Genomic DNA, 13073 nt, shown 5'->3' with positions numbered 1-13073 from the left:
GGGCCTCTGCCTGTCCACACCCTTGCATCCCCACATCCAACCCAGGTAGAGGCAGTGACCTCAGCAACATCCCTTTGGAAAAGCATAGGAGGGGTGGGCTGCCAAGGAGGTACCAAGGACTTAACCCCCAGCTTCCTCCCCTGGCAGGAAACTAAGGGGGCCCCAGCCTTGCTCTGTCACTTCTGCCACATGGAATGGCCAGAGGAAGCCCAAGAGTGAGCCCTGCCCAGACACAGATACGAGAAAATTGAGGCTGTCCGAGAGGGAGGCAACAAGTTATTACCTGGCTGAGGGACAAGCTAGGATTTGAGGGCAAACCGTGGCACCACAGCCCCTAAACAGAGCGGCCAGGGAGCAGCAGGGCCTGTGGACAGGGGTCAGGTCACCACACTGTGGAGTTGGTCCCGATCCAGTCCATTCAGGATATTGGAGCCTTTCTCCTAGACATACTTCAGAGTCCTCTGGAAACTGTCTTCTTGGCATCTCCTACAGGGGCAGATTCTCTGTTGTCAAGAAATGTGATCAGAAGGGAACCAAACGAGCAGTGGCCACTAAGTTTGTGAACAAGAAGCTGATGAAGCGTGATCAGGTCACCCATGAGCTTGGCATCCTGCAGAACCTCCAGCACCCCCTGCTCGTGGGCCTCCTCGACACCTTTGAGACCCCCACCAGTTACGTGCTGGTTTTAGAAATGTGCGTATGCTCCTGCCCTTCTCCCTCCCTGGAGCCCTCAGCCTCAGCTTCACGTGGAGGCATTTGTGCCTGCTCTCTAAGAAGCACACAGACTGGGTTTTTAGAATTTACAGACTTCTTAAAAAAACAATTTTACTATCAGAGACCTCAGTTTTATACCTTTCCCTCAGGGGCAGAAAGTAGTGTGATCCTCAAGAGGGGCAGCTGGGTGGGGGCAGTCACACCCTGGCAGGAGGCACAACACACCAGCTGTGGGCTCTTCTGGTCCTCAGCCCATCCACAATCCCCTGGTTTCAGAAGGAACATGGGGCCTGTCCTCTCGCCTCCATCCTTGGAGTAGGAGGCACATCGATGGTGGGAAGGAGTGTGTCAGGGCCCTGCACAGGCTGAGGAGGGTGCAGGAGGAAGGCAGCAGACTCTGGCCTGGGCCTAGGCCCTGCTCCTTCCCCATCCTCTTTATTTCTCGACTTGGGTGTCCATTAAAATGACCCCGACTTTGGAGGCTGCCATGATGTGTGCATGAGAGGCGTTGAAGGCTAGGCCTGGCCTGGCAGCCCCAGGAGGGCTCCTTTCTGGCTCCTATCTTCCCTGGGGATTTCTAAATTAGAACCGTCACTCCACTCCTTGTCAGAAATCTCCTACGAGGCCTTGGTGTCTGGACTAAAGCGTCAGTGCTTTTGGCTATCATTTCTTTCCCCTGGGAAGCTGCATATCTTGGCTGCCCATATTGTTAACAGGCTTCATGACAGACTGCTAGGAAACCTACTGGTTGCTGCCCAGTGCTGCACAGGTAGAATCGTCTTACAACTTCCTGCTTTGCAAGCAGAGGGCAGCATAGGCCCATGTTCAGAGAGGGCAGGGCCCAACCACCTGGCCCAGGTCTGGCTCCTCCGCTCACAAGCTTCTCTTTGCCTCAGTTTCTTCTTCTATAAAATGGGGACAACAAAGCTGTCTTCTCAGAAGGTCATGAGGATTAAAAGAACTAATAGAAAGCATTTAGTCCTTGGCACATGGGCCACGCTGTGTAAGCATCCCTAAATATTAAGAGTGATTTCAGAGTAGGAAGACTTGAGGCCAACATTAACATTTAACTGTGTCGCCTCATTGCCTGGCTCTTACTTTATCTCGTTCAGTCCTCCCATGCCCTATTTCACAGATGAGGAAACTAAAGCTCAGGGAAGTGGGGCAAATATCTGCCTTCTTCAGCAGATATCTGCAGACTGCCTGCTCGCTGCCCGGCACTGCCCAGTAGCTTCATTGTGCCATGGCAGAGGCAGGGTTTGAACCCTGGCTGCGCAGCCCCCTCCCACCCAGTACTCCTGAGATCGCAGTCCCTCGTTCCCCACTTGTACCTCCACAGAAGAACTGCACAAAAGTCAACCACCTTATCTACCTGTGTTCCCAGTAGAGGTACAATTCTAAAATGCCAAGAAAACACTCAAAATGGGGACAAGTCCTGTGCATTTCTTAGTAGCCCAAAGAGCTACAGTGCAGCGTATGATAACAGAGTCACTTGTTCCCACCTCTGCAGGGCTGACCAGGGTCGGCTCCTGGACTGTGTGGTGCGATGGGGAAGCCTCACCGAAGGGAAGATCAGAGCACACCTGGGGGAGGTTCTGGAAGCCATCCGATACCTTCACAACTGCAGGATAGCCCACCTGGACCTAAAGGTTGGCGGGGCCCAGGGTGGACCAGGGAGGGTCTGACTGCAGCCAGCTTGACCACACAGAATGTGTAACGCCAGGCTGATGGGTGCAGGGACTGGGAGCTGTGTCGTCCAGTGATGTGCACAGTAAAACAGTGGGCAAGCACCGGAGGCCTTCCAGCCTTTCATGAGCCTTTCAGAAAGTTCTGTGTGTTTCACTCAGTGATTGTAGGTGGTTCAGTGGTAACTTAGACAAGAGCATTTCCTCTTAGTTGTGGGAGGAAAAGCAAACCCTACAGTTCATAAAGCGGCCTTGTTTATCTGGGCTGTTTAGCTCTTAGGCTTCCAAAGAAAGCTTCTGCTGTCATGCCTTCCTCCTCTTGCCCAGGGCCTGCGTGTGTGGGACCCATCCTGCTTTGCACGTGAACCGTTCATTCTAGTTGACATCTTTTTTTTTAAGACTTGTTTAAGACTTTGTCATCGTAGGTAGAGTGAGTGCTATGGTGTCATAGCTCACAGCAACCTCAAACTTGAGCTTGAGGGATCCTCTGCCTCAGCCTCCTGAGCAGCTAGGACAACAGGCACTCACCACAATGGGTTTTTCTATTTTTAATAGGGATCCTCTGCCTCAGCCTCCTGAGCAGCTAGGATAATAGGCACCCACAGTGGGTTTTTCTATTTTTCTAGATTGTTTTACTATTTTTAATAGAGACAGAGACTCACTCTTGCTCAGGCTGGTCTCGAACTCTTGAGCTCAAACAATCCACCTGCCTCAACCTCCCAGAGTGCAAGGACTAGTTGATATCCTTTCTATCTCACTGTAGGTTCCTGAGGACCAACAATCACAAGTAGCTTAAGACTAGGGTAGTTTGAAAATGATGGCTGTCTTATCCTGTATTCTAGCCTGAGAACATCCTGGTGGATCAGAGTTTAGCCAAGCCCACCATTAAACTGGCTGACTTTGGAGATGCTGTCCAGCTCAACACGACCTACTACATCCACCAGTTACTGGGGAACCCCGAATTTGCAGCCCCTGAAATCATCCTTGGGAACCCTGTCTCCCTGACCTCGGATACATGGAGTGTTGGAGTGCTCACGTATGTACTTCTGAGCGGCGTGTCCCCCTTCCTGGACGACAGCGTGGAAGAGACCTGCCTGAACATTTGCCGATTAGACTTTAGTTTCCCAGATGACTACTTTAAAGGAGTAAGCCAGAAGGCCAAGGAGTTCGTGTGTTTCCTCCTTCAGGAGGACCCTGCCAAGCGTCCCTCGGCTGCACTGGCACTCCAGGAGCAGTGGCTGCAGGTGGGCACCAGCACTGGCAAAAGCACGGACGTCCTGGACACGTCCAGACTGACTTCCTTCATTGAGCGGCGCAAACACCAGAATGATGTTCGACCTATTCGTAGCATTAAAAACTTCCTACAGAGCAGGCTTCTGCCTCGAGTTTGACCTGTCCTGAAGTTCTTTCTCATTCTCTTTCACCTGCCAATCAGCTGTTGATTTGAATTTTGAAGAAAAAACAAACATAAACCGATCAGCTGCCGGTCTGTTCATCGTGTGAAATTGCATTCCAAGTGAGCTGCTGCTCAGCAGTGCTTGGGACTGAGCTGCGAGCTGCGCTGGGGTGGAGGACCTTCAGTTACACTCTGCCAAAGGCAGAGATCGCATTGCTGTATCACAGTATTTTATTCAGGTTTCTGCAAAAAATAAAAAGATAACTTTTTTAAACAAACGTGAATAGAATTTTGCAAATTTAACATTTTCAAGATTTATCCAAGGAAACAAAATGCCTATGTGCAACCACTGGTGTTAACGAACAAAACAAAGATACTGTGTATCTCTGGGGAAGACGCGCCCAGGGGGCGGCCACAGCCTCGTCTAGGGCTCAGTGTCCACCGGCTCCGAGCTTTTCCAGCCGCCTCGTCTGCGTGCGTCTCACCCAGACGCCAGACTTGGCTTCTGAAACATGCATTCAACCTCAAACTTTTGCATAAAATAGAATGAATTGTTTTGCTCTGATGAAATGTAGGCCTTACTTGTATATAAGACTGTTCCTGCCTTCGGTCTGTCATTTCCCTCCCCCACCCACCACCTGGGGCTTCCTCTGGGGGTCTCAGGGTCTGTCCATCAATGCAGACATCAGGTCGGGTCCTGCCCCACTGCCCCTCCCCCGACCCCACCCCCAACTGTCAGATGGTTGAGCAGTATACAGTCAGATGAAAATACTGTAAATGCACTCATTGGGGTTTTTTTGGTTTTTTTTTTTTTTTGGTTTTATTTCTTATCATGTGCAATGTTGTGGCTTTAACATTTTATGCAACTATTTATGAAGACCTCTGTTGTACCTGTAATAAATATGTAGAAAAAGCACATACTTCGTACAGTGAGCTTTATGGTTTTGTGCGTGTGTTGGGGGTGGGGAGGGTGGGGGGGTGGGGTCGTAGCCCTGTGCCCTCGGTTCAAGTAGACTGAACTCCTCGTGAAATTTGTCAGTTTTGAGGACTGTAAAAAGTGGTTTCATACTCTGAATATAAAACTGGATAATAGGGTAATGTTTTAAAATTTATTATGCTATTATTCAGAATGCCAAAGTATTATTTTTTTCCCAAAATCAGTCTGGACATTTACTACTTTTTAGACTTTTTGACGTTCAACTTTCTGTACAAAAAAATTGGCAGGATTTTGAGCTTTTGGTAAGAAATAAAAGCCAATTAAGCACCGGCCCCCTTGAGGCTGGTACCCAATGCCCGAGTCACTGTGGCAGAATTCACACTGGCCTGGGGAGTCCCTTCAGCACGAGAGGCTGGGTTTCTGGGCACGCTTGAAGTTTTCTGGATGTCTTTTTATCTCTCTTATGTGAAGTACACTAAAAAAAAGAGACCAGCCTGCTTCCCAAGCCAGCCAGACACCTGGGTCTTGAGCCATAAACTGGCATAGTTAAGCTTTGCAGCTTCCAATGTATTTTATTTATTCTTTTGTTGGGTTTTTGTTCGTTTCTTCTTGTAAAATTGTACAGAAACTTTTTAAAAGAAATTGGATTCAAAACTGGATGTGTATCGTAACCTCATAACTTTTATTTGTGTATTGTTTCTTTTATTATTTTAGTTAAATTTTTACATTATTTTGCATGTATATTTCTTTGTACAGAGACCTTACATGTTTACACAGTATGATGTGATGTAAATATTTTATTTTGCCATCAGTTATTTTAAAAAATTAAACATATTTGCTTGATTTTTGTGTTAGGCTTTTTATTTAAATTGGTTACTATTAAATTGGAAAGAGAGATGGCTGAGGGCAAGACTGAAGCATAAGCCTCATGGGTGGGAGGGGGCAGAACATTCTAGACCAGGAATCCTCCGTACACATCTCTGGGTCCTACAGACTGGCCCAGAAAACTAAACTCCAGACACTGTTAGATAATCAGAATGTTGCCTGCTCACAGTGAGGTCATAGCTCACCCTAGTTAGAATATCAAAAGTCGCCTCATTCTGAGGAATGTAGGATCATGGCCAAGGGAAGAGCTGTTTCATCAGAAAACAAAATCATTTCCATCACCATATTAGCATAAACAAAGATCCTGCAGTGGTGGCTGTCCCTCACTCCCTAGTACCAAGGTCCTCCTGGTCCTACTGAGACTTGCAGCCTCTGCCTTCCTGGGTCTCCCACTGCTGACAACAGATTATTTTTCCTGATGACTAAGATTGTCTCTCTTACCTTGATTCTTCCTGGCTTTCCTTCTGGAAAGGTGACTTTTACTGTTTAACACACCATAAAGAACAAGTTTTCATTTTCAACTAAAAAAATCCTGAACAGAAAATTGACACGAAAAGCTATTTGTGCTAAGTCTCTTAAGTCAGGACTTGGAAAGCTAGCTGTCTGAGGCTTGCATCCCATCCTGAGTCCCAGGAGCACCCATGCTGCATCAGGCCAGAGGGAGCTACCTGACCAGCTCCAGGGCCGTACCTTCTCAGCAACGCAAGGGACTAGCTGAGTGAAGTAATTAGACCCCTGAGAATAGCAGGACCTACCACACACCAGCGAAAGGTACTCAGATGTTTGGTTTGTCATCTCTACCTAGATTTTCACGAATATCAAGATATTTTACATTTTTCACATTGCTATTTATAAATATTTTAAGTCCAGGAATTCCTTTCAGCCCAAATGGAGGTGGGGAGATGGCCAGTGATTTAACAGAATTATAAACATTATCTTATAGCAAGTGTTAATCTAAAAGATACTCAGCCATCGTAGAACTCTACAAGGAAAGAGCCTTTAAGGTGTATACATTTTTGAGAGCTAATGATAAAGACAATTCATGGAACTTATAGAAAATAAAGTATCCAAATCATAAATGGATAACTCAATATATTCTTATACATTATATACCTGTGATTACCACCAGGAGCAAAACAGGGAATGTTTATCCATTCTCTTCCCACAGTCAATCTGTGCTTCCAACGTAATCACTGTTTGGATTTCTACCGTCTATAGATGAGTTTGTCTTTGAACTTGATGTAAGTAGAATCATCCATACATTTTAAAATTAGACTAAACTTTTTTATTTTAGAGTCATTGCAGATTACCATGCAATTGTATGCAATGTCCCCATTACCTAGTAATCACATCTTCTATGCAACGATACAGCATCACAACTAAATACTGGCGTTGACACCGTCAAGATGCAAAGCATTTCCATCACCACAAGGCCCCTCCGATGGCCCCTTTCTGGTCACCTACCTACCTCCTGCCACCACACCCTACCCCTGCCAGACACTTCTCTTTGCTTCATTTTTATAACTGTCATTTTGAGAATGTTACAGTATAGATGGAATCACACAACTGTGATCTTTAGAGATAGGTTTTCTCACTGAACATAATTCTCAGGAAATTCACCCAGTTTGATGTGTGTATCAAGAGCTTTTTCTTCTTATTCCTAAGTAGTGGTTCACAGGGTAGACGTGTACTACACTTGAACCATTCACCCATTGAAGGACATCTGAGGTTTTTCTAGCCTTTGGTTATGAATAAAGCTTCAATGAATATTCACGTACAGGTTTTTGTATGAATATAAGTTTTCATTTCTCTGCGATGAGACAAATGGCAGATGATATTCTAGTTCCATACTACATTTTTTTTCCTTTTATTAAGTCATAGACACATGGATGATTTTTAAGGGACTGCCACGTTCTTTTCTAGTCTGTGCCTTTCTACATTCCCACCAGCAATGTCTCAGTAATCCAGTTTTTTCACGTCCTCACCAACGTTTGGTGCTATCAGTACATTTTAATTTGGCTATCCTGACAAGGGTATAGTGATGCCTTATTGTGGTTTTAATTTGCATCTCCCTGTTAGCTAATGATAGTGCACATCTTTCGTGGGCTTATTTGCTTGTCTCTGTATCCTCTTCAGTGAAATGTCTCTTCATGTCTTTTGCCCCTTTTCTTATCGGATTGATTTTTAACTGTTGAGTTCCGAGTTCTTTATACATTCTAGATACTAGTTATTTGTTGGAGATGTGGTTTGCACATATTTTCTCCCACTCTGTAGTGTGTCTTTGTGGCTTCCTTGTATGTTTCTGAGCTGTATTTGCTAATATTTTGTTAAGGGTTTTTTTAATCTATATTCATGAGGGATATTAGCCCCTAATTTTCTTTTTTCTGTCTTTTATTTTATTTTTTGGAGACATAGTCTCACTCTGTCACCCTGGGTAGAGTGCCCTGGTGTTATACCTCATAGCAACCTCAAACTCTTGGGCTTAAGCTATCCTCTTATTTCAGCCTCCTGAGTAGCTGGGACTATAGGCATCTGCCATAAAACCCACCTAGTTTTTCTTTTTTAGGTTAATGTGAGGATACAAACAATTAGATTACAATATTTGCATTCATTAGGTAGAGTCAGTCTTGTAGTTGTGTCCTGCACCCAAAAAGTGTGCCATATACCCTTAGATTCCAGTACACGATCTAGGTATTTGTTTGTTTGTTTGTTTGTTTCATTTTAGTAGAGACAGGGGTCTCACTCTTGGCTGGTCTGAAACTCAGCCTCCAAGAGTACTAGGACTATAGGCATGAGCCCTCGCCCCCACCTGTTTTTGTTTGTTTTTGGTACTGTTTTTTGGTTTTAGTAATCAGAATATGATTACCTTCATAAAATGGATTTGGAAATGTTATTTTTTTATGTCTTTCTGGAAAGATTGTATAGAATTGGTGTTGATTCTTCTTTAAGCATTTGGTAGACTTCTCCAATGGAAACGTGGGCCTAGGTAAGTCTTTATTTAGAGTTTGAATTATGGGTTCAATTTTCTCCGTCGTTACATTCAAATTATCTGTTTTATATTGAGTTTTGATCATTTGAGCATTTCAAGGAGTTGATCATGCCATGTCCAGTGATTCAATCAATTATTGAGAGAGCAATATTGAAGTCTCCAGTTCTAATTATGTATTTGTCTCTTCATCCTTTCATTTCTATGAATATTTGCTTCATGTGTTTTACAGCTCTGTTGTTTGGAGCACATGCTTTCACAGTTACAGTGTCTTCATGGTAAGTTAATCCTTTTATCACTATGTAATGTTGAAAAGATAGTTCTTTTTTTTTTACTTTTTATCTATAGTAATGTTCTTTGCTCTGATGTCTACTTTGATATTAAGGTACTCACTCTTGCTTTTTTTAAAACTAATATTTGCATGACATATTTTTGTCCATCCTTTTATCATCAGCATACATATATACTATATATAAATTTCTTGTAAACAGCATACAACTGGATCATGCGGGGGAGGGGGGCTGTTTCTTTTTTCTTTCTTTTTGGAGACAGAGTCTCACTACGTCGCCCTCCACAGAGTGCTGTGGCGTCACAGCTCACAGCAGCCTCAAATTCTTGGGCCTAAGTGATTCTCTTGCCTCAGCTTCCCAAGTAGCTGGGACTACAGGCACCTGCAACAAGGCCCGGCAATTTTTTTTCTTTTTTTTTTTGGAAGTTGTCATGTTGTTTTTAACAGGCCCAGGCAGTGTTCAAACCTGCCAGCCCCAGTGTATGTGGCCATTGCCCTAACCACTGAGCCATGGGTGCTGAGCCAACTGGATCATGTTTTTAATATGCTCTGCTCATCAGTCTTTTCATTGGTATAATTAAATCATTTATATTTAATGTAACTGTTGATAAGTCAGGGCTTAAGCCTGCCATTTTATTTTTTTCTCTACTGTTCTCTCTGGTTTCCATTTCTCTGTTTTGTTTTGTCTACCTTCCTGTGAGTTGCTTGAACATTTTTAGAATTCCATTTTGATTTACTTATATTGTCTTTGGATGTATCTTTTTGTATAGCTTTAGTGGTAGCTCCAGATATTACATTATACATACATAACTCATCACAATTCAATGGTTTTATCATTTCGCCAGTTTAAATGAAATAAATGTCTTGTTACCATCCTCTGTTTATAATTGTTTTAAATACAGATTGTCCCCCCAAATGATTTTTGCCTCTATGATGGTTTTATTGGGATATTAAATGCATTTTGACTTAAAATATTTTTGATTTATGGTGAGTTTATTAGTATACAACCCCATCATGAGGAGCATCTGCAATTCCTCTACCTACATTTAAAGATACATTATACAGTGTTATACTTTTCACTTCAATACTCAAACATGATTTAGAAAACCTAAGAGGAGAAATAAAATGTATTTATCCATGTTTTCACTCTTCTCATTGTTCTTTCATCCTTCCTGATACTCCAGAACTTCTTCCTATATTCCTTTCTTTCTAGGTAGGGAACTTATTCTAGTTGTTATTTTAGGATATGTCTGTTGGTAGCAAATTTGCTTAGTTTTTCTTCCTAAGTATATCTCAACTTTTCCTTACTCCTCTTACTCTTGAAGCATATTTTTACTGAGTATAAAATTCTTGGTTGACAGTTCTTTTCTTTCAGCACTTGGAAAACATCATGCCACTTCTTATAGACCTCTGTAGTTTCTGATGAGAAATCTACTGTTGTTCTAATTGCTTTTCTCTTACAAATAAGATGTTCTTCTTAATCACTTCCAAGTTGTTTTTTGTTGTGTTATTTTTCTGTATGGAAGTTTAGTCTTGATGTGTTTTAGTATGTATTTATTTTGACTGGAATTTACTCATATTCTTGAATCTGTCGTTATGCCTTTTGCCCAACTTGGAAAGATTCCTGCCATTATTTCTTCAATTTCTATTTTCAGCCTGCTCTCTCACTTCTCTTCTTCCAAGACCCCAATGAATGAACATTAGATGTTTTTGTTATAGTCCCATGGGTCTCTGAGGCTGTGCTGCTGCTCTCTTCCCCTTCCTCTCTTCCCTATTCCCCAATTCTACTCCCCCTTCCCTGCCTTTCCCGGTCCTCCCTCCCTCTCCCCCTTCAGCTATTTTCTCTCTTTGTTCAGATTGGGTAATTCCTATGATTCTATCTAGCTACAAGTACACTGATTCTTTCCTCTCTCCACTATAGTCTGCCGTTGAGCCCAATCACTGAGTTTATTTCATTTATTGTGTTTCTAAATTCTAAAAATTCCTTTGGTTTCCTTTACATTTTCTGTTTCTTTGCCGAGATTTTCTCTGTTTTTATTTTTGTGTGTTTGTAATTATTTCTTGAAGGATTTCCATCATGGCCTCTTTAAAGTTATTAGCAGGTATTCTCACTTCTCTGTCATTTCATTGATGATGCCTGTTTTTTGTCTTTCTCCTTCCAGTTGAGATCCTCCTAGTTAGTAAGATGATTTTGAAATAGAGACATCTAGGGTATTCAGTTATGAGACTCTGGGTTTTAATTAAACCTTCAGATTTATCTGGCTTCCTTCCACACCACTTCAGCAGGGGAAGGGGGAAGTTGCTGCCTCACTATTGGTGAGCAGGGCTGTGAGTTCTACTAGGCCCCCTTTGATACCATCCTAGTAGAAGGGAGAAGGGAGCTTTTGTTATTGCTGAGTGGGAGTGGAAGTTCAGGCTCCCCTATAAGCTTCGCTGATACCACAGGGAGCAAGAATTCCTGTTACTCCACAGCAGGGATGAAAGTCCTGGCTCCCTATTTGGCCTTTTTTAACATCACATTGGCAGGGATCAGGGTGCCCTATTACAGCCAGGCAAGGGTAGAAGTTGAGGCTTCCCACTAGTCTTTGTTGATGGGGTGAGGGTGGGGGCAATAGTTTTTTCTGTGGTGTTTGGCTAGAGAAGAGTAGTTAATTGCCTAAAAGTTTTTTTGCCAAGCTGAGCATGGTGGCTTACACCCACAATCCTAGCACTCTAAGAGGCTAAGGTGGGTGGATTGCTTGAGCTCAGGAATTCAAAACCAGCCTGAGCAAGAGTGAGACTCCATCTCTACTAAAAATAGAAAAATTAGCCAGGCATTATGGCAGATACCTATAATCCCCACTACTTGGAAGGCTGAGGCAGGAGGATCACTTGGACCCAAGAGTTTGAGGTTGCTGTGAACTATGATGTCACAGTACTCTATCCAGAGTGATAGAGCGAGACTCTGTCTCAATAAAATAAAATAAAATAATAAAAGAAAAGTTTTCTGCCTTGCTAACCTGCCTCTTTCCTTTGCCTAGAGAGAGCAAAGTTTTGTTGGAACCTTTTTTTCTCTGTGCCTATGGCATTTCCAGGGGTTGGCTTCTTCTACTAGACCCTCTTTGATACCTCACTAATGGTGAGCAGGGCTGTGAGTTCTACCAGGTCCCCTTTGATACCATCCTAGTAGAAGGGAGAAGGGAGCTCTTGTTATTGCTGAGTGGGAGTGGAAGTTCCAGAATGTATGAGACACAAAAATAAACACTGGGGAACTCACCCTGAAGTCTCCAGCTGATCTGCTTCCTTCTCTTCACCTCACAGACATCGTGTTTGATTTACATATAACATCCAAGTTTTCCATTGTAATTAGCAGAGAGAAGAGGGGAAAGGGAAAGTTCATCTTCTCCTCTTCTCAGAAGCAAAACTCCAGCCTTAGAGCTTCCCTTTGTATTTGTCAGTTTCAGGATAATGTCTTGTGGGTCTCCTGAGATAGGTGCAAAAACAATTGCTTGGTCCTATTTGCAAAACCAATTTTATCAGTTATAAAAAAGGGGGACCATACAATGAATAGCTGTCAGAATTTAAGCTCTTTGCACATTTCAATTTCTTGCACCTTTTCTGCAGACTCATTTCTTATTGAAGTCTAACCACCAACGCCACCAACACTAATATTCTACCGTTCCACAATCACAAGCTAGAACGCGCAGAAGAGGATAAGTAATGAGAGGTGGTAAGTAGGGACTGGCCAGGCTTCTGAGAGCCAACAGCCTGGACAAGCTGCTACCAGAGAGGACGCAGAAGCCAGCTCTGCTCTCTAAAGGGGAAAAAAGACTGATTCAAATAACTATTGGGTTTTTGTTTGTTTGTTTGTTTTGAGACAGTCTCAGTCACCCTGGGTAGAGTGCCATGGCATTACCATAGCTCACAGCAACCTCAAGCTCTTGGGCTCAAGCGATTCTCATGCCTCAGTCTCCTAAGTATCTGAAACTACAAGCGCCCAGCACAATGCCTGTATAGTCTTTCTATTTTTAGTGGAAGACAATGTCTCACTCTTGCTCAGGCTGATATCAAACTTCTACCCTGAAGCAATCCACCTGCTATCAGCCTCCCAAAGTGCTAGGATTACAGGCATCAGCCCCCACATCCAGACTCAGTAACCTCTCAAAGAGGGAATACAATGGATTGTTTAGCAGAAGTTTTGA

The 13073-nt window shown here is 43.3% G+C and overlaps 1 protein-coding gene across 1 annotated transcript in view; it reads left to right on the top strand.

The window, feature by feature from the left end:
* TRIO (trio Rho guanine nucleotide exchange factor) overlaps nucleotides 1-5575 on the top strand; it is a 235899-nt gene extending 230324 nt beyond the window's left edge. The window contains exons 54-56 of the mRNA XM_003789545.3: nucleotides 493-693; nucleotides 2225-2363; nucleotides 3242-5575. Coding sequence (XP_003789593.1) covers nucleotides 493-693; nucleotides 2225-2363; nucleotides 3242-3790 — 889 coding nt within the window. The 3' untranslated portion in view covers nucleotides 3791-5575. The remainder of the gene's footprint in view (nucleotides 1-492; nucleotides 694-2224; nucleotides 2364-3241) is intronic.
* The last annotated feature ends 7498 nt before the right edge of the window (nucleotides 5576-13073 follow it).

The sequence above is a fragment of the Otolemur garnettii genome, unplaced genomic scaffold (assembly GCF_000181295.1).
Source record: "Otolemur garnettii isolate 467f Iridium unplaced genomic scaffold, OtoGar3 scaffold00033, whole genome shotgun sequence".
In the NCBI taxonomy this organism is placed as follows: Eukaryota; Metazoa; Chordata; class Mammalia; order Primates; family Galagidae; genus Otolemur; species Otolemur garnettii.
Note: the sequence above shows the minus strand (reverse complement) of the source record. Positions and strands in the feature narration are given on the sequence as shown.